General features: G+C 46.4%; 3 protein-coding genes across 3 annotated transcripts in view; 1 reads left to right on the top strand and 2 right to left on the bottom strand.

Annotated features, from left to right (window-relative positions):
- Nucleotides 1-18,020: 18,020 nt before the first annotated feature.
- LOC138756803 (adhesive plaque matrix protein-like) lies at nucleotides 18,021-22,644 on the bottom strand. The gene is made up of 2 exons (XM_069923192.1): nucleotides 22,631-22,644; nucleotides 18,021-20,640 (listed from the first exon to the last, which is right to left on the bottom strand). The coding sequence occupies exons 1-2, from the start codon at nucleotides 22,642-22,644 to the stop codon at nucleotides 18,021-18,023; spliced, it is 2,634 nt and encodes an 877-aa protein (XP_069779293.1).
- The window catches only part of LOC138758408 (putative uncharacterized protein DDB_G0291812), a 37,889-nt gene continuing 33,294 nt past the window's right edge, over nucleotides 21,639-26,233 (bottom strand). Inside the window, exon 12 of the transcript XR_011354273.1 lies at nucleotides 21,639-23,681. The gene's annotated coding sequence lies outside the window, so the exon portion shown is untranslated. The remainder of the gene's footprint in view (nucleotides 23,682-26,233) is intronic.
- LOC138756427 (uncharacterized) lies at nucleotides 25,088-26,018 on the top strand. The gene has a single exon (XM_069922924.1). The coding sequence runs from the start codon at nucleotides 25,139-25,141 to the stop codon at nucleotides 25,994-25,996; it is 858 nt and encodes a 285-aa protein (XP_069779025.1). The 5' UTR covers nucleotides 25,088-25,138; the 3' UTR covers nucleotides 25,997-26,018.

Raw genomic sequence — 26,233 nt, 5'->3', positions numbered from 1 at the left:
AAAAAAAAAAAATAAAAATAAAAAAAAATTCAAATTTAAGGAGTAAAGAAGAGATGAACAGGTAAATGTGGATATTTAATTCATTGGCAAATATAGCACACTTTATTGATCAAAATGAACAGTTTTAACATATTTTTGTCTACAAAATTCACCTTTTACAGGAGTATATTCGGTGATCCCATCAGTCCCAATTTCATCAGGTTGTATCTCTATTTACCCTTTGACTGCTTCCACTTGCACCAGTAGCGAGAACCAGATTGTCACCATTCTTGTCACTTTGGGAGAAAAATATTGTCCCACCTTTGTATCTTTTTGTCAATTGCTTTAAATCTGTCTCCACTAATCCTTGGGCTCTCACCAATGGGACCAGCTTACCTCTATTCCTCCTCTTTCATTTACCTTTTATCTTGTCATCTCCAAGGAATCTCCTCTCTATTTGCTCCAAGGAGAACATTCTCTGCTTCTCCAAGCGCTGAAACCTCTCATCCTTGGAATCATCCCACCAAATCTCTTTTGCATCCTCTCTGGGACCTTCACGTCCTTCCTAAAGTGCAGCGACCAGAAATGGGTGTGATACCATTCCCTCAGCTGTGCCAGGTAGGAGGTAATAGTAGGATAAGGGAGGGAGGGCACATTAGCAAACAGGGGTTGGGTCTGTGAATGGAGAGGGAAGGGGGTAAAGAGCTGGAGGAAAGAAGATGAGGGGAAAGGGAAGAAAGGGAGAACGGGAAGTGGGCGAGCAGAATCTGGAGAAGTTGATGTTGATGCTAACCAGTTGGAGAGTGCCCAGATGGAAGATTAGGTGTTGCTCCTCCAATTTTCAGGTGACCTTGGTTTGGCAGTGACAGGCACATGGAAAGACATGTCAGTATGAGAGTGATTGCAAGGGTTGGCCACTGGGAGATCTCTGTCACTGATGCGGACACAGCAAAGCTGGTCTCTCAATCTACATGCTGTCTCTCGGATGTATTGAGGGCCACAGCAGGAGCCCCGGATGCAATAGGTGACCCATTCACAAGTGAAAATGTGGCTTCACTTGGGAGGACTATTTGGGCCCTCGAATAATGGTGAGGGAGGAGGTGTGGGCACAAGGGTGGCATGTCCTGGTCCCTATGGATGGCGGAGAGGGGATGACGTGTCTGGTGGTGGGATCGTGTTGTAGGTAATGGAAATTGTTGTTTTACCCTGTTGAGGCTGTGTAAGCCTGGAGTGAGCAGCTGTGAAGGGGTTAACGAGGGTGCATTTGAGTGGAATTGACTGGATCTGCGTACTTGAAACACTAGGCTAGGGTGTGTAGTTTCCTGTACTCTCTCCTGTCACATCTAATCAGATCATTACCATGAGCCGGGTTTCAGATGATGATGTCTCTCTGAGCCTGCGGACATCTCCCCTCATATTAATTTAGTAAAAAATCCAATTGTCGGTAAAATTCTCCAGCAGGATGTCTCCTGGGAAAGTGGATCTTGTATAAGAATGAGTCACAAAAATCAGATATCACATTTTAACTGGGGTAAAAGCAGTGATTCTTTTTTTATTGGACTAGAATTGAACCATGCCTTTGTTATTTTACAGCACGGTAATGAGCCCTTTCAGTCTACAAGCCTGTGCCGTCCAAGTGACCTACAACCCTGGTACGTTTTGAAGGGTGGGAGGAAACCAGAGCCCCCAAGGAAATCCACGCAGACATGGGGAGAGCGTACAAACTCCTTACAGGCAGTGTAGAATTCTAACCTGGGTGGCTGGTGCAGTCACGGTGTTGTGCCAACTGCTAAACCCTTCTGTAAGGTCACCGTCTTCAAGGGAGTATGTTTGGTGTTTACTCATCCCTATAATTTAACCTTGGCAGCCCTAGTTTTACTTGTTTCAATCTCTATTACTCTTGGAGTAATCCTCCTCCAGAAGCTGAAGTGCAAATTATTTATCTGTCCCTTACCAGGGACGCAGCCATTTGATAATGATGGAGATAACTTGGTGTTAGGAATGCATTGCAGAGGTCTGATGTGTGCTCTCAGGGAGATAGTGGTGCAACTACAAGAGCTTCTGTCTCCCAGTGCCAGAGTCCTGGGTTCAATCCTGAGCTTGGTCACCAGGAGAAGGTACAAATTCCAGGCAAACCATGTGGATCCCATCATGTCCTGGGGAAATTATACACCTGAGTGCTCCAGTTTCCTCCCACGTCTCAAAGACACCAAGGTTGGCAGGTTGATTGGGCTGCCCTTAATGGTCTCTTGCTTGAAGGTGAAAATCTGGAGGGAATTGATGGAATGCAGGGTGAATAGAATGGGATTAGTGGAGATGAGTGGTTGATGGTTAGTGTTGACTTGGTGGGCTGAAAGGCCTGTATCCTTGCTGTATCATTTAGAGTTGACAAGATGCAGGACGTATCTGAGTCTAGAGAAGCAGTGTAGGTGGAATTGACGAGTGGGAAAGAAATGGTAACACTTATGGGGGTGTATTATAGATCACCTACTGTGGAGAGGGAACTGGAGGAACAAATTTGTAAAGAAATAGCAGTTAATTGTAGTAAGCACTGGGTTGTGATTGTGGGAGATTTTAACTTTGCACACATTGACCCATACTGTACATGGGCTGGATGGTTTGGAGTTTGTTAAATGTGTGCAGGATCGTTTTCTATATCAATATATCAATATATTATATATAGATATAGATATATATATACCGGATGTAAACAGCGTCTTCATTGTTGGGGTCTTTCATGGCTTGGTTCAGCATCATGCTGAAGAAGATTGAAAAGAGGGTTGGTGCCAGAACACAGCCTTGCTTCACGCCATTGTTAATGGAGAAGGGTTCAGAGAGCTCATTGCTGTATCTGACCCGACCTTGTTGGTTTTCGTGCAGTTGGATAATCATGTTGAGGAACTTTGGGGGACATCCGATGCGCTCTAGTATTTGCCAAAGCCCTTTCCTGCTCACGGTGTCGAAGGCTTTGGTGAGGTCAACAAAGGTGATGTAGAGTCCTTTGTTTTGTTCTCTGCACTTTTCTTGGAGCTGTCTGAGGGCAAAGACCATGTCAGTGGTTCCTCTGTTTGCGCGAAAGCCGCACTGTGATTCTGGGAGAATATTCTCGGCGACACTAGGTATTATTCTATTTAGTAGAATCCTAGCGAAGATTTTGCCTGCAATGGAGAGCAACGTGATTCCCCTGTAGTTTGAGCAGTCTGATTTCTCGCCTTTGTTTTTGTACAGGGTGATGATGGTGGCATCACGAAGATCCTGAGGCAGTTTACCTTGGTCCCAACAAAGCTTGAAAAACTCATGCAGTTTGGCATGCAGAGTTTTGCCGCCAGCCTTCCAGACTTCTGGGGGGATTCCATCCATACCTGCTGCTTTGCCACTTTTCAGTTGTTCGATTGCCTTATATTGTCTCATCCAGGGTGGGAACCTCATCCAGCTCTAGCCTTAGGGGCTGTTGAGGGAGCTGGAGCAGGGCGGAATCTTGGACTGGGCGGTTGGCACTGAAAAGAGATTGGAAGTGTTCTGACCATCGGTTGAGGATGGAGATCTTGTCGCTGAGGAGTCTCTTCAATCTGAGGCGCCTGCAAGCTCACACCAAGACACAAGAGAAACTTGTCCGTGAACTACTCTTTGCAGATGATGCCGCTTTAGTTGCCCATTCAGAGCCAGCTCTTCAGCGCTTGACGTCCTGCTTTGCGGAAACTGCCAAAATGTTTGGCCTGGAAGTCAGCCTGAAGAAAACTGAGGTCCTCCATCAGCCAGCTCCCCACCATGACTACCAGCCCCCCCACATCTCCATCGGGCACACAAAACTCAAAACGGTCAACCAGTTTACCTATCTCGGCTGCACCATTTCATCAGATGCAAGGATCGACAATGAGATAGACAACAGACTCGCCAAGGCAAATAGCGCCTTTGGAAGACTACACAAAAGAGTCTGGAAAAACAACCAACTGAAAAACCTCACAAAGATAAGCGTATACAGAGCTGTTGTCATACCCACACTCCTGTTCGGCTCCGAATCATGGGTCCTCTACCGGCACCACCTACGGCTCCTAGAACGCTTCCACCAGCGTTGTCTCCGCTCCATCCTCAACATCCATTGGAGCGCTTACACCCCTAACGTCGAAGTACTCGAGATGGCAGAGGTCGACAGCATCGAGTCCACGCTGCTGAAGATCCAGCTGCGCTGGATGGGTCACGTCTCCAGAATGGAGGACCATCGCCTTCCCAAGATCGTATTATATGGCGAGCTCTCCACTGGCCACCGTGACAGAGGTGCACCAAAGAAAAGGTACAAGGACTGCCTAAAGAAATCTCTTGGTGCCTGCCACATTGACCACCGCCAGTGGGCTGATAACGCCTCAAACCGTGCATCTTGGCGCCTCACAGTTTGGCGGGCAGCAACCTCCTTTGAAGAAGACCGCAGAGCCCACCTCACTGACAAAAGGCAAAGGAGGAAAAACCCAACACCTAACCCCAACCAACCAATTTTCCCTTGCAACCGCTGCAATCGTGTCTGCCTGTCCCGCATCGGACTTGTCAGCCACAAACGAGCCTGCAGCTGACACAATATATATATATATATATATATATACACACACACTATATATATATATATATATATATATATATTGTGTATGTATATATATATAGTGTGTATGTATATATATATATATAGTGTGTATGTATATATATATATATTGTGTATGTATATATATATATTGTGTATGTATATATATATATATTGTGTATGTATATATATATATTGTGTATGTATATATATATTGTGTATGTATATATATATATTGTGTGTGTGTGTATATATATATATTGTGTGTATAAATATATAATATATTGTGTGTGTGTATGTATGTATATATATATATGGGTAGCAAGTAGAGAAGGGGCAACGCTGAGATGGGTCAGGTGATGGAGGTGTGTGTGGGGGAGAACTTTGGGTCCAGTGATCACAATACCATTGGTTTCAAAATAATTATGGAGAAAGATGGGTCTGGACTCTGGGTTCAGATTTTTGATTGAAGAAAGGCTAATTTTGAGCAGCTGAGAATGGATTTGGAAGGTGAGGACTGGGATAAATTGTTTTATGTGGAAGATGTAGAAAGAAAATGGAGGGCATTCAAAGGTGAAATTTTAAGGGAATCGAGATATGTTCCTGTCAGGATGAAAGGAAAGAAGTTTTAGGGAGCCTTGGTTTTCAAGGGTTAACAGAAATATAGTTCAAAAAGAGAGAGAGGTGAACAAAAAGTCTAGACAGCATGAAGTAAATAGGTGTTAGAGGAATATAAAGAATGTAAGAAGAATCTTAAGACAGAAATGAGAAAGGCCAAGAGGAGATGAGAGGTTGCTTTGTCAAGTAGGGTGAAAATAAATCCAAAGGGTTTTCACAGATGTATTAGGAGAAAAAGGATGGAGAGGGATTAAAATTGGTTCCCTAGAGGATGAGAGTGGATGGCTGTACGTGGAGCGAAAAGGGATGGGGGAGATTTTGAAGTTTTTCTTTAGTAAGAAGAAGGATATTGATCTGTGTAAAGTAAGTAGGGAAGTTGTGGAAACCATGATGCTTTAAGGAAAATAAAGGTGGTTGTCTCCAGGTCCTGACAACTTATTTCCTATGACCTTGATGGAGGTTAGTGTAGAAATAGTAGGGGCTTTGACGGAGATATTTAAAATGTCATTAGTAACAGGAATGGTGCTGGAGGATTGGAAGGTAGCCCATGTAGTTCTATTGTTTTAAAAAAAGGTGCGAGGAGTAAAGCTAGTAATTATAGGCACACAAGTTTGATGTCAGTAAGTTAATGGAAAGTATTCTTAGAGATGGTGTAAATAAATATTTGGATAGGTAGGGTCTGATTAGGAACAGTCAACATGGATTTCTGAGGGGAAGATCATGCTTGATAATGAATTTTTTGAGGAGGTTACTAGGAAAGTTGATGAGGGTAAGGCAGTGGATGTTGTATATATGGATTTTAGTAAGGCCTTTAATAAGGTTCCTCAGAGAAGGTTAGTTAGGAAGGTTCAATCATTAGGTATTAACATTGAAGTAGTAAAATGGATTCAACAATGGTTGAATGGGAGATGCCAGAGAGTAGTGGTAGATGATGGTTTGTCAGATTGGAAGCCACTGACAAGCGGTGAGCCTCAGGGTTCAGTACTGGGTCCATTACTATTTGTCATATACGTTAATGATCTGGATGATGGGGTGGATGAATAAGTGTGCGGATGATACTAAGATGAGTGGAGCTGTGTATAGTGAAGAAGGGTTTCAAAGTTTTCAGAGGGATTTGGGCCAATTAGAAAAATGGGCAGAAAGATGGCAGATGGAGTTTAATGCAGAGATGTGTGAGGTGTCAAATTTTGGTAGGGATAATCAAAATAGAATATGCATGGTGAATGGTAGGGCATTGAAGAGTGCAATAAAACAGAGGGATCTAGGAATTATGGTACACAGTTCTCTGTTGAAGTCACACGTGGATAGACTGGTGAAGAAAGCTTATGGCATGTTGGCCTTTATAAATCAGACCATTGAGTATAGGAGCTGGGATATTATGTTAAAATTGTACAAGGCCTACATTCCTTGTACATTGTACAAGGCCAAATTTGGAGTATCGGGTATAGAAGTATAAGAAAGATATCAACAAATTGGAGACAGTGCAGAGAATGTTGCCAGGGTTACAGGGTCTAAGTTAGGGAAAGGTTAAATAAGTTAGGTCTTTATTCTTTGGAGTTTAGAAGGTTGAGAGGGGATTTAATTGAGGTATTTAAAATTATTAGGGGAATAGATAGTTGACATGGAGAGGCTTTTTCCTTTAAGGGGGAGATTAAAAACAAGAGGCCTTGAGCTGAGAGTTGGGGGGCAAAAGTTCAGAGGAATCATGAGGGGGGACTTGTTACTCAGAGTGGTGGGTGTGTGGAGCAAGCTTCCAGACAAAGTGGCAGAAGCAGGCTCGATATTAGCATTTAAGGAGAAGTTGGATATGTATATGGATGGGAAATGAATGGAGGGTTATGGGTTGAGTGTAGGTCAGTGGGGTTAGGTGGGAGAAAGTGTTCAGCATGGACTAGAAAGACCAAGTTGGCCTGTTTCTAGGCTTTAATTGTTATGGTTATATAGAACAATATTGACATTAGTTGCATATGGTGAAATACTGGAACCGAGACACGAGAAGGTGCCGAGGGCGCTGGAGGTATGCCGATGGTTCGGACAGGACTCTGTGCGACTGTGCAAGCACTCAAGGCAAATCCATGGACACTCAGTGACTCTGAAGGGATTCTCTTTTGCTTCTCTTTCTCTGACTAAGGGGTGCCGGGCAATTTCTGCTGATAAAGAATCTTGCAGTAGACTAAAGGAAATTTCATGTAATATCACATTTTCTGTTTTGTTACTTAGCAATAAAATTGAATCTTAATTATCTTTCAGTTTCCATCTATGGAGAACAAAATTAATAAATCCTCATCTTGGTGGATTTAATCAGTATGGTCTTTCCATAATGGGGCCCACCACAGAACTGCCCTTCAATCAGTAAGTCCATACTGAATGTAATGAAGGAATGCACAACTGTAGCTGTCGTCGTCCATATATATATATATATGATGAAGCAACTGCATTGAATTTGAACAGATTCTGAAGGGCAGTGTTAAAACACGAAAGTCTGCAGACAATGTGGTTGAAGTAAAAACACAATGCTGGAAAAACTCAGCAGGTCAAACAGTCAGTAGAGATATCTTGGCCCCAAGCCCAAATTGATGGTGATGTATGGAAAGGAATGTAGGCAGTTGCCCAAACAAAATGGTGTGGGGTGGGGGGGGAGCAGAAAGAGGGCCACAGTCCCACAAGCAGGAGGTAATAGATGGATAAGGGAGGGCACAGCAGCAAACAGGGAGGAGGAAGGGAGGGAGAATGGGGAGTGGGCTAGCAGAAACTGGAGAAATTGATGTTAATGCCATCTGGTTGGAGAGTTCCCAGACGGAAAATCAAGTATTACTCCTCCAATTTATCGGGTGGTCTTGGTGGGACAGTACATGAGGCTGTGGATGGGCATGTTAGAATGGGAGTGGGCCATGGAATTGAAGTGGTTCGCCACTGGGAGATCCCCGTCACTGATGCAGACAGAGCAAAAGGTACTCGGCAAAGCGATCTTCCAGTCTCTCTGTTGTTGAGAAGGCCACAGCGGGAGCACCAGATGCAGTAGATGACTCCTGTGACTATACAAGTAAAGTATTGGTTCACTTGGAAGAACCTTTTGGGGTCTCTAATGCCAGTGAGGGAGAAGGTGAGCAGCTGCAAGAAATGCTAGTGGGGGGAGGGGAAGGAATTGATGGGGGGGAGGTATGTGTGGACGAGGGAGTCGAGGGCTCAGCCTCTCCAGAAAGCGGAGAGGGGAAGATGGTGGGATCCTGTTGTAGGATATTGTGGAGGATAATGTTTTGGATTATGAAGGACGTTCTCTCAGAACTGAGATGAGCTGCAGTAATTCGGACAGTTTCCAAGGAAACGGGAATTTCAGAGGCCAATTGAGAATCATCTAATGGAACAAGCTTGTGGCATTGCCTTGGGATCAAACTCTTCCAGGTCAGCTATTGCTTGAAACTAATAGAAAGTGCTGCCTATTTGTGTTTAAATATAAAGTATACCTTAGGCAAATGCACTTGTAAGATCTGTAATTGTCTCTTTTCATAAGATTGAAGCAATATCTTGACAATTGGTGCATGAAAAGGATGGGACGTTTATAGGTTACCTTCTTATGAAAGATGTTGTGAAGAATTGGGCAGAAAGGATCAGCTAAGTGCTGTTGTGGTGCTTTGAGGGCAGGCTGTGGGGCTCATTGAAGGTCGTTGGTAAGATTTTTGGACCTCAATTTGGGCAGTGACTTCATCAACACTCAACATCGGGACAAGGGAAAGATGTGCGCCAGAAACCAAGGGGACACGTCTATTCCTTGACACTCGACTCCCCAGCCTGAGTTAACATGTGCCCCCCCTTATAGAAAGAGTGTCTCTGGAAGAACTTCACTGGAGGGTCAAGGAGGTCAGAAGTGGAGGAGGGATGGTTGCTGACCCTCTGTGAGGGGCAGAATCCAGAGTGCCTCTGGATAAAAACAGAGTAAGTGGACCTCCCTCTCTCCCACGAGCCCGTGCTGCCCAATTACAGCCAATTGAGCTACACACCGGTACACTTTTAAAGGGTGGGAGGAAAGTGGATCATGCTGACAAATTTTGTTTGCTGGTTGCTGGTATTGTAACGGCATTGCCCAATCCACTACGCTAACCGTTCCACCCTCCCCATATCAGGACCCTGAGGAAGGCTCTGATCTGAGACAGGGTTCTGAACTTGCCTCTTGGTATTGTAGAAATGATGAGCAAAGGAAAATGAAGTTCCAGGGAGGGGAAAAATAAACCCAGAACATTTGCAACTGCAGCAAATGTCTGCTGACGTAACATCACATGGGAATAAAATCCTTGAGTTTGAGGTTCATTTATTGTCACGTGCATAATACTTTTGTTTGCCCATGAAGGCGCACACAGAGGAATCACTCGTCCAGCGTCCTTCCAAAGAGAAGGAAAAGGGAATCCCTTCAGAGACAGTGTCTGTGGATTCCAACTCCTCCTCTGCCACCTCCTGCACTCCCTTAACTTCTGTAGCTGCGTGCCCTCCTGTCTATTCAAGCGGAGAACCAACATTGCCGTCCTTGACCAGGCCTCCTCATTGTGCTGAGATCAATAGCTCTGAGGTATGTACTTAACATTGACTGCTTATTTACTTGACATCCCATGATTTAATAAAGTTTCAGAACTTTATGGATTTTTATATTCACTCTGCCTGTTTTAACTGACCCTCCTGCTTTTGAATCTCATTGGAGAAACAGTGACAGTATTGGCCATTGAAACGGAGGCTAGACATTGTTCCTTTGGCAACGAGTCTGGGTGAAGAGCTGAGATTAATTGCTGAGGGGGGGGCCGGTGGGGTGTAGCTGGGAGTGTGGTCGAGTGCCCCCAGTGAGAGAAGGGGGTCTGTTGGGAGGGTGGGACAGGTTAGAGACCACTTGAGGTGGGGATGGAAGAGAAAGCTTTGATGAGGGATTCTGGAGGGCAGGTTGTGTGAAGAGGGAAGGGTGCAGAGGCAAATCACCAGATTGCTTCCAGGAATGAAGGGGTTAGCCTATGAGGAGAGATTGAGTCGTCTGGGATACTCACTGGGATTTTAGAAGAATGAGAGGCAATCTTATTAAAAATGAATAAAATTATGAAAAGCATAGATATGATAGAGTTGTTTCCATTGGGGACAGAGGACTAGGAGACATAACCTCAAGATTCAGGGTAGTAGATTTAGGACAGAGATAAGGAGGAACTGCTTTACCCAGAGGGTGGTGAAACTGTGGAATTTGCTACCCATTGAAGCAGCGGTGATCTCTAAATATATTTAAGACTAGGTTGGATATATTTTTACATAGTAGGGGAATTAAATATGTGGGGAAAAGGCAGATCGGTGGAGATGAGCCGATCATCAGATCAGCCGTGATTTCATTGAGTGGCGGACCAGGCTCGACAGGCCAGATGGCTGACTACTGTTCTATTTCTTGTGGAGAGAAGGGTTCATGTGACTCAAGCTGTGTGAGAAATGCATCATGGTGGATGGATCAGGTCTGTTGGACTAAGTGGCCTCCTGCTGGCTGACTGAAGCTTTTGCCCTGCTGGGAATGGGCTGGGGTCTTGTTTTCCTTCTCTTGCCACCTGTGAAGTTCTCTATTGACCTTGCTGTTCGAGACCTTTCCTATTATCACATCCAGATAACACCTTTTGTCTATTGATCTGTACTCCTTTCAAAATTGGAATTTATTGTCATGAACTAAGTCACGAAATTTGTTGTTTTGCAGCAGCATCTTAGTGTAAACATTTATTCAAAAAAAATAGAGCATGAAAAGTCAAAGTAAGGCAGTGTCTTTGGTTCTCTGATCATTCAGGAATCTGATGGAGGAAGCCGTCCTTGTGCCGCTGGGTGCTCGTCTTCAGGCTCCTGGACCTTTTTCCCGATGGTAGCAGAGTGAAGAGGGCATGGCCTGGGTGGTGGGGGTCCTTGAGGATAGAGGCTGCTTTCTTAAGACACCGCTTCATGTAGATGTCCTTGATAGAGTGATGCCTGTGATGTCACAGGCCGAGTTAACAACCCTCTGGAGTTTTTTCTTGTACTGAGCATTGGCACCACCACACCAGACATTTGGCACTTTTACACAGCCACTGAGAAGCAGAAAATTTTCACTCTGCTGGCAGTGTAAAAACATTGAGACAAAATCTATTACATAAATTCCATCCTGGAATATTTCCACCAGGACCCCTACACATTTTTACAGAGCGGTTACAGTCTAATTTGACCACAGGCTCTCCGCAAAAATGGGCTTCTAGCCCAGACTGACTGTGTTGAGTGCTGTCACAACAACAACCTTGTACTCAACGTTAGCAAAAGGAGATGATTATGGATTTCAGGAAGAAGTCAGAACACAAATTAGTCCTCATTAAGGGTTCAGTACTGAAGAAGCTCAAGAACTTCAGATTCCTGGGTGGCAACATCTCTGAGGATCTTTCCTGGAGCTTCCATGTCGATCCAATCACAAAGGCGGCTCGCCAGCGACTATACTTTGTAAGGTGGTTGAGGAGATTCAGTCTGTCACTGAAAACACAAACTTCTACAGGGTTACCATGGAGAGCATTCTGGCTGGTTGCATCACTGTCTGGTACAGAGGCGCCAACTCTCAGGACAAGAAAAAACTCCAGAGGGTTGTTAACTTGGCCTGTGACATCACGGGCAAACTCTATCAAGGACGTCTACATGAAACGGTGTCTTAAGAAAGCAGCCTCTATCCTTAAAGACCCCCGCCACCCAGACCAAGCCCTCTTCATTCTGCTACCATTAGGAAGGAGATGCAGGAGCCTGAAGATGAGCACTTAGAAGCACAAGGACAGCTTCTTCCCCTCTGCCATCAGATTCCTGAATGGACAATGGACCACAGACAATGTCCTGCTTTGATTTTTTTTTTCTTGCAGGGTGGTTTACATAAATGTTTGCCCAGTGATGATGCTGCAAAACAACCAATTTCGTGACCTGTCCGTGACATTCAATTTTGATTGTGAACTTCATCCATGGCTGGAGAAGCACCTGAACCACAGATTCTGGAATCTAGAGCAGACCAAGGAAAGCTGGAGGGTCTGGGTAGGTCAAGCAGCATCCGTGAAAGTAAAAAAAAAAAAAATTTTTTTTAATGTAGACAAGGTCCCGACCTGACACATTTCTCTCCACGGATGCTGCCTGACTTGCTGGGTCCTACCAGCCTCTCACTTTGGTTAACCTGTGGTTGGTTGTTCTGGAATTGCTATCTGCTTTGTGAAGCTGTTAATGTGACTGACTTGGAGAGTGGTTCAGGACTGAAGCGCATCCAAAAACAGAGATGTGGAGGAATTTCTTCAGCCAGAGGGTGGTTAATCTATAGAATTTGTTGCTACTGGGTGTATTTAAGGCAGAGATTGATTGGTTCCTGATTAGCCAGGGCCTCAAAGGTTGGGCAGTGGGGCTGAGTGGGAAAATGGATAATTAAATATGGGGTAGACTTGATGGGCTGAATAGCCTATTTCTGATCCTGTGTCTTGTGGTTTTTGTGGTGTGAAGAAGCTCCTGTTGGGAGTAGATGTGGTGCTAGTATTGTGGTCAGTCGCAGAGTGAGGATGGTGAAGGTGTAAAGTGGATGCTGGAGATAGGAAGGACATCAGAGCAGAATTAGAATTTAATCATGAATATGTCACAAAATTTGTTGTTTTGCAGCAGTATCACAGGTGTCAAATTGATCTAAATTACATGTTTTTTTTAAAAATGGTGCAAAAGAAGGAAAAAGTAAGGCAGATTCTTGGATCTGGTGGTGGAGGGGAAGAAGCTGTCCTTGTTTTGCTGGGTGTTCATCTTCAGGCTCCTGTACCTCCTTCCCGAGAAGAGGGCGTAGCCTGGGTGTTGGGGTTCTTGACGATGGAGGCTGCTTTCTTGAGACACCCGGCTTGAGATCTCCCAACTTGGGTCAGCATAGAATAAAATCTGGGAGTTGAGTTTTTTGGTAAATGTTAGCAGGAATCACGAGTCCAGATTGTCAGTCAGTAAATACAGTATCCGGCACTTTGGGGATTGTAGAATATGGGTATGTGAATTTTCTGGTTGCCTGAGACTCATTCATACAATGTCTGATACACCTGCTTTAAGAATTAATAGTTTAAAAGACAGTACAAAATATAAAGTAATTTGAAAAAAATTTGTACTGTAGTCCTTAATTATGTAAAGTTCACTTTACATAAAATTCCTGTAACTTACAAAATTTAAATTTGAACCCGGGTTGCTGGCCCCTTATAAGTGTTGTCCAAACCAATACAATGTTGCCATCATAATTAACCCCAAGTTTTCAGATAAAGCCTAAAAGACTTAATAATAAAGATAAAGACTTATTAAGCAGGGTAGAGGGAGACACGTTGGGAGAGTCGCTTCAGCGGCGAGTGGCATCCTGGGCACTGTCAATTTGTTGTAATGCAGCCTTCTTCACGACCAGGGCGCACCGCTGGCTCCCATCTTCACCAAGGGGTTGTGGGTTGCTTCAGAGAACATGTACAATTTTAAACTTTTTCTTAAATTTGTATTTATTAACAATCTAAATATTTATTTATTTCTCAATTTTTTTTTGCCAGATGCTTGAATAACACTGCATTGAGGGAAGGGAAAAAAAGACCTCCAACAAGGTGAAGGCAAATCTAGGAGAGGGGTTTGAAAATTCTAAAGGTTGATTAACAAATGCAGTAGATTTCTAGATGCAGGATTTATTGAAGAAGCTCCAATTTTGAGGGAAGAAAGATTTTTGGAAAGCTTATCTACCACAATTTCCAGGGCAGTACTCCATCTAGTGGCAGAACTGAGGAGCACAAAGCAACACTGGTAAAACTCGAGCTGAATCCTGAGAAAGGCTTCACGAGCTGAAGTACAGTCTCGGCTTCAGTGAGATTCACAGGGACATGGGTAATGTGAATAAATAAGAAAGCCTGTACGTGCTGGGGTTGAGTGTAATACCTTGGTTCCCCTTTGTTTTTAATGATGAAGGCATGGACAGAGTAGATGCAGAAAGGTTGTTCCCCATGATGGGTGTGTCTAGGACAAGAGGGTAAAACTTCAGGATTGAAGGGCGTCCGCTTCGAACCGAGGTGCGGAGGAATTTCTTCAGCCAGAGGGCGGGGAATCTGTGGAATTTGTTGTCACAGGCGGCAATGGAGGCCGAATCAGGAGGGATTAACCGGCTACAATTGAGAAACCTGCTGAGGAAAATACAATGTGAACTCTCATTGTGAGCCAGCATTCGTGAAGGTTCAACCATGGATTGGTTACGACTTCAGTGAACATTCAACGCTGTCGGTGAGTTTGGGCATCAGAAGAACCATCGACCGTTGACTGTGCCCTGCGGTTGGCCTGGCGTCTGTTCTGCAACCTGCTCATTTGAGTAGCACAGAATCAAGAGGGAAGGGAGTCCTTGGGTTGGGAACTCCACTCCACCTGGAGTGGAAGCAAGCAGCTTGTGAGGCCAAGGGCAGCAGGTGGAGTGGTTCAGAGGGTACTGCAGCTTACTGGCAGCCAAGATGTGCCTGGGGTTTTTTCAGCAATGACGAGGTGATCTATGGCCCAAGCCCACCCCGTGGAGAGGCTCACTTATTGAGGAGTGCAATGGTTAATGAATTGGCTCCTGTTGGAAGGAACACTTCCTGATCTCCTGTCGGAATCCTGTAGCAAGTACCATATATACATGTTTAACAGTTGATACCATGTAAAAGTTGACCCCTATTTTTGGCCCAATAATCAGGTATTTTCTGTATATCATGTGTAAAAGTTGCCCCCCTCCATTTCTGGCCCTGGCTGCTTGCTCACTTGAGCTCCCTACACTCCAACCGCAAACTCTTGCCTGGGCCCCGGCCACTCACCCACTATGCCCCGACCACGGACTCTCTCCTGGGCCCCAGCTTCCCCCGACTTGCTAGCTGGTCCGTCCAGATGCCCACCTGCCCATTGGAGCTCCCATTGCCTTAAACAACGCAGGTACTTTCCGTGGTCAAAAGTAGTGTGCGTGTAATAGTCGACTCCCTAATTTTACCCTAAAAATTCGTCCACAAAATTCGACTATTGCACGAGTATATACAGTAACTCTCCCACTTACTTCCCAAAGCCTGTGCATTATCTACATGAGTGTGATAGAATACTCTCCGCTTGCAGCTTCAACAACAAAAGCTTGATACGGTCTGGGACACTTCAGTGGTTGACAACCATTCCCACACCCCTCCAAGGCATGTAGCTGCATTCTGTACCCTCTATAGCAGTGGTTCTCAGCCTTTTATCCACTAACCTATGGTTAGTAAGGGATTACTTAAGGTGGTATACGAGTGGGGGGAGAAAGGTTGAGAACCACTGGTCTATAGGATGCACTGCAGCCACTTGCCCAACCCCACTACCTTCTCTATGTGGAAGGTCAAGGGCAGCAAAAGCAGGGGAACCCCACCACCTGGAAGTTTCCCTCCAAGCCATGCACCATCCTGACTTGGACGTGGCTTGCTATTCCTTCACCGTCATTGGGTTACATTTCTGGAACTCCCTTCTCCACAACATTGCAGGCAGACCCACACCTCAGTGATCACAGTGTTTCGAGAAGGTCACTGCCCACCACCTTCTCTGGAGCAAATGGTGATGGACCGGGGCGTGGTGGGGGGGCAGCAAACTTGCTTAGTGTAAGAGCCACATACGATAAACTTCAGATGTTTGAGATGCAAGACATGAAAAAATATACATTTTTACTCTTGCGTGCACATTGTCATTTAAATTTTAAGAAATACATATACATAATATTTATTCATGTATGGAGATTTTAAACTCTATTAGTTTCAGTAATCATAAGGTTACACCAAATGCTTTCAAAATCCTGACTGATTTTCTGTTTAAAAAAAAAATCTGCCTAAGGAAGCAGTAAAGGCTGCCTTATTAAATATATTTAAGATACAGAAAGAGTTTTTGCATCGTAAGAGAATTGAGGGTTATGGGGAAAGGCAGATCTGGGCCCATGGCCAGATCAGCCGTGATCACGCTGAATGTGGGAGCAGGCTCGATGGGCCAGACGGATGTCTCTTGCTCCTGATGTGTTCTTTTTGGGAACGCTGCTCCTGCCACTAGTCTCTGCATATACTTGCATCAGTGCAGCGTCCACAGCCAAGCGCATGATATGGAAAGCCAACTCAGTGCAAAGCTGCCTCCTGCAGCAGGGCGAGACCAGGGTGCCTGGACTAGTGGCAGGGATTTGGAGTACCCTGGGGCAACCGGGAGCACTGGTATCTCCTCCCCAGCCAATACATTTCCACAAGCTACACATTACATCAAAGAGCTGGATGTGGCTCGCGAGCCATGTTTGGCCACTCCTGGGATAGAGAGTTGAATGTTGGTTTAGCTTGAAAAGCCCACATCCCTTGAATGATTAAGAAAAGACACTACCCAAGGGCCCTGATTCATTGTTCCTCAACAAATGACCTTGTTCATGCCAGTCTGAGAAGTGAACTAGACCACAGTTTGAAAAAAAAACCCAAGGCCTCGGGAGCTTTCTGTGTCCCTGCTCGCAATGCGCACAGTTCCTACACGGGAAAAAGGGAGGGCTTCTGGGGGACCTCGAACATGGTGATTGTCACCTTCTTCAGGAAGGGAGATGTGTTTCAATGATCGATTGTAGTGTTTTCCCTACCTTCCTTTAACATGGGCCAAATCATCCAAGGTTTCCTGATTTCACTCTTGGTCATCTTAAATAATTTGTGTTTGCCAGCTTCCAATCTTTGTTTCTTTTATTGTAATAAAGAAACTTGGGTTCTTTTATAACAACAAAATTTGAGCTTTAGAACTTGCGACTCATGGAGGTATCCATTTTGAATCTACCCCTAGCTGCAACAACTTGAGTTCGACATTTCCAGTCCAATTTACAGCATCTGGAAGCTTCACACTCTGTTTCTTGCTGTTATTGACTGATTCTCACTCTGCACACTCCTGGTGTTTCTTGTATCTTGATTTTTGTTTGTGTGTGGACACACACTATGGCTATGGTCATGCCTTTATTTTCACTGGCTTTTGCACTCTCACTAAACTTTTTCATGTGCTGCAAGCTAATTCGCTGGTGTGATGTATCTTCACAGTTCCAGTTAAGGTGTGTTTTTAATGATCTCAACCTGCCTGTAGGTCTATTGGAAGTAAACTTCAAAGGAAACAGTGTATAGTAGGAAAGCTTACAATTCAATGGAGGAATATTAGAGCATTGGGATCGGGGACAGGCTCAGTTGGCTATCGGTCACTTTGGTGATCACCTAATGGTAAAGGCCACAATCAACATTCATTGCTGTCGGTGGGTTGTGGATGATGGGAAACTCACTGACCAATGAGTGGAACTGTGGCTGGATAGTACATCCTTCATGCCAGGCGGTGTGACATGTTACTGTGGAACTAAGACCCCCTCCTCCCCGGAGGAGAATATGAGGTCATCCGGCTGCATTTGTATCACAATACTAACCGATGGGTTTCTCTTCCCAATCCATTTCAAGCACTGCATCAAGTGACCCATGGGTGATACAACTATTGGTGCTCGTTCTCTGCAGGCCAGAAGGTTGTGAAGTCTTATCTCTAGTTCATTTGTTGTCAGGTGTATTGAAAATGCAGAGATAGAGCAGACCAGTAGGGAGTTTCTTCCAAAGTACAAGAAAGATGCCATGCAGTTTCAAATTTTTTTTTTGTCAGAATACATGCATGACATTACACACAACCCTGAAATTCATTTTCCTGCAGGCCAGGCAGAGTTACCATATTTTGGCAGGGCAGAGGAAAATTCTTTGGCTGGTAGTGCTGGGCCCTCGCTGGGGGCCGGGGCCTTGTTGGCTGGTAGATCTGCACCCTCGCTGGGGGTAGCACTGTGCCTTCTCTGCAGCTGGGGCTTTGTTGTTCAGTAGCACTGGGTCCGTCCTCGCAGCTGGAGGTTTGAAGTCGGGAGGCCAGTCGGGCTGGGGGTTTGAAGTCGGGAGGACAGTCGGGCTGGGGGTTTGAAGTCGGGAGCCAGTCGGGCTGGGGGTTTGAAGTCGGGAGGCCAGTCGGGCTGGGGGTTTGAAGTCGGGAGGCCAGTCGGGCTGGGGGTTTGGTGTCGGGAGGCCAGTCGGGCTGGGGGTTTGAAGTCGGGAGGCCAGTCGGGCTGGGGGTTTGAAGTCGGGAGGCCAGTCGGGCTGGGGGTTTGAAGTCGGGAGGCCAGTCGGGCTGGGGGTTTGAAGTCAGGAGGCCAGTCGGGCTGGGGGTTTGAAGTCGGGAGGCCAGTCGGGCTGGGGGTTTGAAGTCGGGAGGCCAGTCGGGCTGGGGGTTTGAAGTCGGGAGGCCAGTCGGGCTGGGGGTTTGAAGTCGGGAGGCCAGTCGGGCTGGGGGTTTGAAGTCGGGAGGCCAGTCGGGCTGGGGGTTTGAAGTCGGGAGGCCAGTCGGGCTGGGGGTTTGAAGTCGGGAGGCCAGTCGGGCTGGGGGTTTGAAGTCGGGAGGCCAGTCGGGCTGGGGGTTTGAAGTCGGGAGGCCAGTCGGGCTGGGGGTTTGAAGTCGGGAGGCCAGTCGGGCTGGGGGTTTGAAGTCGGGAGGCCAGTCGGGCTGGGGGTTTGAAGTCGGGAGGCCAGTCGGGCTGGGGGTTTGAAGTCGGGAGGCCAGTCGGGCTGGGGGTTTGAAGTCGGGAGGCCAGTCGGGCTGGGGGGTTGAAGTCGGGAGGCCAGTCGGGCTGGGGGGGTTGAAGTCGGGAGGCCAGTCGGGCTGGGGGGTTGAAGTCGGGAGGCCAGTCGGGCTGGGGGTTTGGTGTCGGGAGGCCAGTCGGGCTGGGGGTTTGAAGTCGGGAGGCCAGTCGGGCTGGGGGTTTGAAGTCGGGAGGCCAGTCGGGCTGGGGGGTTGAAGTCGGGAGGCCAGTCGGGCTGGGGGGTTGAAGTCGGGAGGCCAGTCGGGCTGGGGGTTTGAAGTCGGGAGGCCAGTCGGGCTGGGGGTTTGAAGTCGGGAGGCCAGTCGGGCTGGGGGTTTGAAGTCGGGAGGCCAGTCGGGCTGGGGGTTTGAAGTCGGGAGGCCAGTCGGGCTGGGGGTTTGAAGTCAGGAGGCCAGTCGGGCTGGGGGGTTGAAGTCGGGAGGCCAGTCGGGCTGGGGGGTTGAAGTCGGGAGGCCAGTCGGGCTGGGGGTTTGGTGTCGGGAGGCCAGTCGGGCTGGGGGTTTGAAGTCGGGAGGCCAGTCGGGCTGGGGGTTTGAAGTCGGGAGGCCAGTCGGGCTGGGGGTTTGAAGTCGGGAGGCCAGTCGGGCTGGGGGTTTGGTGTCGGGAGGCCAGTCGGGCTGGGGGTTTGGTGTCGGGAGGCCAGTCGGGCTGGGGGTTTGGTGTCGGGAGGCCAGTCGGGCTGGGGGTTTGAAGTCGGGAGGCCAGTCGGGCTGGGGGTTTGAAGTCGGGAGGCCAGTCGGGCTGGGGGTTTGAAGTCGGGAGGCCAGTCGGGCTGGGGGTTTGAAGTCGGGAGGCCAGTCGGGCTGGGGGTTTGAAGTCGGGAGGCCAGTCGGGCTGGGGGTTTGAAGTCGGGAGGCCAGTCGGGCTGGGGGTTTGAAGTCGGGAGGCCAGTCGGGCTGGGGGTTTGAAGTCGGGAGGCCAGTCGGGCTGGGGGTTTGAAGTCGGGAGGCCAGTCGGGCTGGGGGTTTGAAGTCGGGAGGCCAGTCGGGCTGGGGGTTTGAAGTCGGGAGGCCAGTCGGGCTGGGGGTTTGAAGTCGGGAGGCCAGTCGGGCTGGGGGTTTGAAGTCGGGAGGCCAGTCGGGCTGGGGGTTTGAAGTCGGGAGGCCAGTCGGGCTGGGGGTTTGAAGTCGGGAGGCCAGTCGGGCTGGGGGGTTGAAGTCGGGAGGCCAGTCGGGCTGGGGGGTTGAAGTCGGGAGGCCAGTCGGGCTGGGGGGTTGAAGTCGGGAGGCCAGTCGGGCTGGGGGGTTGAAGTCGGGAGGCCAGTCGGGCTGGGGGTTTGGTGTCGGGAGGCCAGTCGGGCTGGGGGTTTGAAGTCGGGAGGCCAGTCGGGCTGGGGGTTTGAAGTCGGGAGGCCAGTCGGGCTGGGGGGTTGAAGTCGGGAGGCCAGTCGGGCTGGGGGGTTGAAGTCGGGAGGCCAGTCGGGCTGGGGGTTTGAAGTCGGGAGGCCAGTCGGGCTGGGGGTTTGGTGTCGGGAGGCCAGTCGGGCTGGGGGTTTGAAGTCGGGAGGCCAGTCGGGCTGGGGGTTTGAAGTCGGGAGGCCAGTCGGGCTGGGGGGTTGAAGTCGGGAGGCCAGTCGGGCTGGGGGGTTGAAGTCGGGAGGCCAGTCGGGCTGGGGGTTTGGTGTCGGGAGGCCAGTCGGGCTGGGGGTTTGAAGTCGGGAGGCCAGTCGGGCTGGGGGTTTGAAGTCGGGAGGCCAGTCGGGCTGGGGGTTTGAAGTCGGGAGGCCAGTCGGGCTGGGGGTTTGAAGTCGGGAGGCCAGTCGGGCTGGGGGTTTGAAGTCGGGAGGCCAGTCGGGCTGGGGGTTGTAATTACCAGATCTGAAAGAAAATTTCTTTCAGCAAAGTTCCTGATGTTGAGTGTGAAAGTGGGATTAGAAATGGTGTCATAGTGTGAAAGGAGATGACCTGCTGGAAGCAGCCTATAGTGTTCCCAGCTTCAGTGCCTTTTTACTTGCAGACACAGACCATTGGGTTGTCAGGGTCCTTGCTGGCTCCTAGTAGAGATCTCCTTGGACACATTTCCCTGCAGCCATGCATCTTGCTTTCTTCCACACAAATGCCTGAATTCCCTTTTGATTCCTTTACACCAGGGGTAATTGCATTCTTTTCTGTTTAAGCTGCCAGCATATCCTTGGGAAGAAGTGAAGGCAGCCCAGGGTACATCCACACCCACAGGACCTAAACTTCAGATAGTAGGATTGGATCCAGCTCCGTGGAGCTGAAATTGCTTGCAAGTCTGAATCAAGTTTAACACATGCAAAAGTCAAGGTATCATCTGATTTAATCGGGTTATATTTGTGCAATGGCGTTCTCCGGTCCTTGGAGCAAAACACGCAGGCACAACACATACAGACAATACATTTTCAGGGTGAGTATTTTATTTGTATAAATAATATTGTTATGTACAAATGAGAATCTTGGATGGTTGGCATGAGTAGTTCCTTTGGTTGTTCAGCATTCTCACTGCCTGCGGGTTGTCCTCCACTACTGAAGCATCCAGTCCAGACTGTCACTTGAGTGCATGGTTGAGACATTAATGGTATTCAAACGACAGTAAATGGTTTTTAAAAAACCATTTGGTGAGTGAAACGATGAATTTATTGAACAGGAAAATGATGGAAAACAGTACTTTGATTTATCACAATGAAAATTTATTGTCCTATTTATAAACAAGACCACTTTTAATTTTTTTTTTATTTTACACACTGAACCATATCAATCAAAATACACACAAACATTTCCCTCTTGAATATACAGTCATTTTCTCCCCTCCCCTCCCCCCTCCCTTCCCTCCTTCCCTCCCCCCCTCCCTTCCCCCTTCCTACCTACTAAACATTCAACATATACAATACAATAAACCCATTAAACAATGTCATCACACAATGAAAATAAACAAGAAAATTGTGTCATCTACTTTTACACACTGGTTCAGTTCATTTCGTCATCTTCTCATTCTATCATTTTAGGGGGGTGAAGGTCCGAGGCAAGGTTACTGTTCCATGTACGGTTCCCAAATTTGTTCAAATACTGTGACTTTATTTTTTAAATTATATGTTATTTTTTCCAATGGAATACATTTATTCATTTCTATGTACCATTGCTGTTTTCTCAGGCTCTCTTCTGATTTTCAGGTTGACATAATATTTTTTTTGCTACAGCTGAGGCTATCATAATAAATCTTTTTTTTTGCGCTTCTTCCAATTTAAGGCCTAATTAACAAGACCACTTCTGAAGCTATACACTATTTAATTTTTAATTTGGAGATGTAGCACGGTAACAGGCCATTTCAGCCCCACAAGTCTCTAGTGCCCAATTTACACCCCATTAATCTATATCCTGGTACGTTTTGAACAGTGGGAGGGAACCTGAGCCCCTGGATAAAACCCACGCAAACATGGGGAGAACGTACAAACTCTTTACAGACAGCGAGGGACTCAAACTCCTGTCCAGTCCCAATCACTGGCGCTGTAAAGGCGTTGCGCTAACTGCTCTGCCAACCGTACCGACCTAAAACAATGGGTAAATATTCAGCTTGTGGGGGGGGGTGGGGAGAAAGATATATTACAGTGGTGCAGACAATCATGGTTAGGGTAGTACTAGATATTTTCAGATTCAAATAAGATTTATTTCAGAAATTATTATTTTAGGATAAAGTATGCGAGTGAACAGACCAAAAATGCAGTGAATGCAAAGCTGTTGAGTTTTAATTTTAATGTAATCATACAGCATGGAAACAGGCCCTTTTGAACCACAAGCCCGTGCTGCTCAATGGACTCTTAGTTTTGTATTTCATTGACATTTTTTCCTCTTATTGCACAATCAAATGTTTATGCTTACCAATAAGTGGTCATCCTGTCGCGGCCACAGGAAAAAAAAATCACAGTGCTGTATGCGATGTCATGAATGGACTCTGAAATCTGATTGTTTCTTGCAAGTCCTGTTCAGTCATCTGTGCTATTGTATGAAATGATTTACAGGACCGGAGACAGTAACCTTGATCTCTGGTTGGAGCAGTGCATGCAGTCTGCATTTCTGACACCAAACTCACAAAACGAGCCCCTTGAGCCCAGTCTCCAGGAGGGAAAATAAAATCCATCGAGGACTTTCTCCCTGGAGGGGGAAGTGGGGGGGAGTGTAACATCCTCAACAACTGGTCTGCATCTTTGGCATGAGATTGCTTGCAGTGGAGAAATGGCAGAAAGGGTGCTGAGGTATGCCCGTAGAGGCAAGAATTATTTCAGATTTATTGTCAGAGTACATCCCTGACATCACATAACGGTAAGATTCTTTTCCCTGTGGGCCAGGCAGAATTACCAAAAAAAATGTATTCGACATTCACATGTAAAGAAACTGCGCAATACAGAGAAGAATAAAACAAAGTGCATAATTAAGAGTCCTTAAATGAGTCCCTGATTGAGTTTGTGGTTGAGGAGTCTGATGGTGGAGGGGGAGCGGCTATTCCTGAACCTGGTGGTGTGGGTCTTGTGGCCCCGATACCTCTTCTGATCACTAGGATCACACAATGTCCTGTCGAGCCCCAGCTGGGGACACAGAACACCTGAAACACTCCCCCACACATCCTGTCGAGTTCCATTTTTCCCAGTTAGGGTGGAGTGTGCAGAACCCACAAAAGCTTTCCCAGACGTCTGGTAGCCCAGGGAACTGGAGCCAAATGCCCTCCACCCAAAGCTGCCTTAGAAGAGCTGAGGCAGCTACTTACAATATCAAAGCTGTTTCTTCCCATTTATTTTCACTGAGCATGGGGATTTCCATTTCTGAATGTCACTTTTGACAATAGTGGAGATCTAATCTACTCTTGGTCTCACCTGCTGATTGCAGCTGACAAAACGGCTGAAATCTTTGATGTTTGGCTTCTGTGCCACGGCACCTGTTAAATAAAGGGGATAGTTAACACCTCTTGTAATAATTCAGTTACTTAAAGTAGCAGTTGAATGCTAAAATAACTCCGATAAAGGAGCTAACTATTGCTGACGATGGCTGATTAGCACACTCCCAAGTTCTGCAGCAGGAATAGTGACTCAAACTGCTGATCAGATGTTGTATATTGTCATGTAATTTTTTTTTACATACAAGATCAACTTTAAGTGTGATCTAAAATATAAAGAAAATCTTTTTCCAGAAGGTAAATGATAATAAAAATGGTACACAGCTCCTTCAACAAGCCTTCCCATTAACAACTCCTAATTATTGCAGATTAATTCAAAAATGTAACAATCACGGAATTGCCTTTAGTCTGCAAATAAGGAAGATGAAGATTTGCCTTTAGCATTGCCTGGCACCCCTTACAGTCAGAGAAAGAGAAGCAAGAGCGTGTTTTTCAACCCCACCCCTCACCGAGTTACAAGTGTTCATAGAATCGCCTCCAGCACTCCCACAGACTCCAGATCAAGGCATCAGCAATCTGAGCACAGGTCCAAAATCTCCAACACAATAAGGAAGCCTTCAGTGCCCAGGGCCCTTAGGGAGCCCTTGACATCCTCTCAAATTTCCAGTTCCAACACCTGGTTCTCATGAGCCAGTCTCCAGCAGCCCACTGGAGATCATTTAAGGACTTAATTTTGCACCTTATTTTCCTCTCTATACAGCAGTCAGTTGTTTACATTTGTACACTTTTTTGCCTTGCTTTCAGGAAAAGGAAACTTGGGGTTGTATGTATTCTGACAATAAATCTGAAAACTATTACATTTGTTCTCTGAATACCTGTTACCATCACTGTGGCACTTGTCGTTGCTTCTCCCTCTGTTTGTTGAGGGACCCCCTCCCCTCCGTCTCAGCCCCTCATTGCTCATTAATGGGAGGACTTTAGACTCTTTCCCCACAGCGCCCTTGCATTGGCTGCACCAAGCCTCCGTGTCAATCAGCAACATTCCGAAAGACCAACAGGTTTCAGGCAGACCAATGGCTGTCTAATGGAAGACCATTGAACTACAGAGAGAAAGCGGGAAGGGAGCTGGAGGTGTGGGGAGTGTAGCTGATGTTCTTCTAACACTTGAAATGTCTTGAGTTTTTTTTATCTGCTGCAACAGCAGCCAAGAATGATATTACTTACTGTCTTCAATGTGACTGATTCACACCAAGTCCACAAAAATAACTTTGCATTTAACAGCTGATGATGTAGAGAGCAAACATTACAATTTCTTTATTTATATATATATATATTATGGTCAATTAAACAGTTTTAAAGGACATGCCAGATCACACATCAGAGACTGATAACAATCTTTAACCAATCCTGTCATTCAGTTGATAACAATGCAGGAGTTGGTCTTAAAGGTAACCCCCCTCTTGAGTGAGACCAGACACTTGTTGATAAGCACAAAACCCATGGCAAACTCTGGGTACAACATATGGACTGACTACCTGGAGCTGAACAAGGTGGTGCAGGATATGATTGAAGCTCGGCACAAACCAAGGTATTCAGGAACAGAAACCATGAGGTTAAAACTGAGCACTGGATTGCATGACACGCAAAGCTGGAGGGTACTGAGCGAGTTCAGGCAAAGGGAACAATCCATTCCAGAGAACAGCGTAACTAAGGAACAACATGAAGCAGAAGCTCTGACCATGGAACCTGGGACTGGCCTGTGGTTGACAGATAATGCCCTAGAAAAGATGCATCGCAAAGAACACATGAAGGAGCATCACTTGTGCGATGGTTCAACAGAATTGCAACATTTTCCATGGATTCATTATCCCATAGCTTGCGACTGTAGTGCAGAAAGGCAAGCTGGTTTCTTTGGCTGTGAATTCAACAGAATGAATAATCTGGCACCAAAACAGAAGGGGGCGATAAAGAGGAATAATTTACTGAAAGATCATTTCTTCCAGAGCTGCCTGTTGATGGAAACAGAAGAACCTTGTGAGTTTTCAGTTGTTCACAGTGGGGGAAATGCCCTGCTCCTCAGGGGAAAAACATCAAACGGTGATTTTACTAATACACCGTCCACCTCCAAAGTCGGTCAAGACCCAAATAAATGCATGTTCTGTAAACGAAATGGAGAGTCAAAAAACACCTACACCTCACATGCTCTTAAAGATGTGAATGGCAAGATTGTTTGTCCAATTCTGCGTCAATACATTTGTCCACTGTGCCATGCAACTGGGGACAAGGCTCACACAAAACGTTTCTGTCATCTGCAAGGTAACTATAGATCAATGTATAAGAAAGCAGCAAGAGACTAAGAATTTTGAAACTTTTTTAAAAAATGCTCTAATGTCTTCAATGTGACTGATTCACACCAAATCCACAAAAATAACTTTACATTTAACAGCTGATGATGTAGAGAGCAAACATTACAGTTTCTTTATTTAGTGTTTTTTTTTAATATGATTAATGTTGGAAGTGTAGAATTCATCATCGTTTTGTCTTTCTGTTGTTGATGTATGTAATATTTAGTAAAAGCTCATGCTTTTAGTCAT

The sequence above is a fragment of the Narcine bancroftii genome, chromosome 3, assembly GCF_036971445.1.
Source record: "Narcine bancroftii isolate sNarBan1 chromosome 3, sNarBan1.hap1, whole genome shotgun sequence".
Lineage (NCBI taxonomy): Eukaryota > Metazoa > Chordata > Chondrichthyes > Torpediniformes > Narcinidae > Narcine > Narcine bancroftii.
The sequence above is the reverse complement of the archived record's forward strand: the minus strand, read 5'-3'. Positions and strand labels throughout refer to the sequence as shown.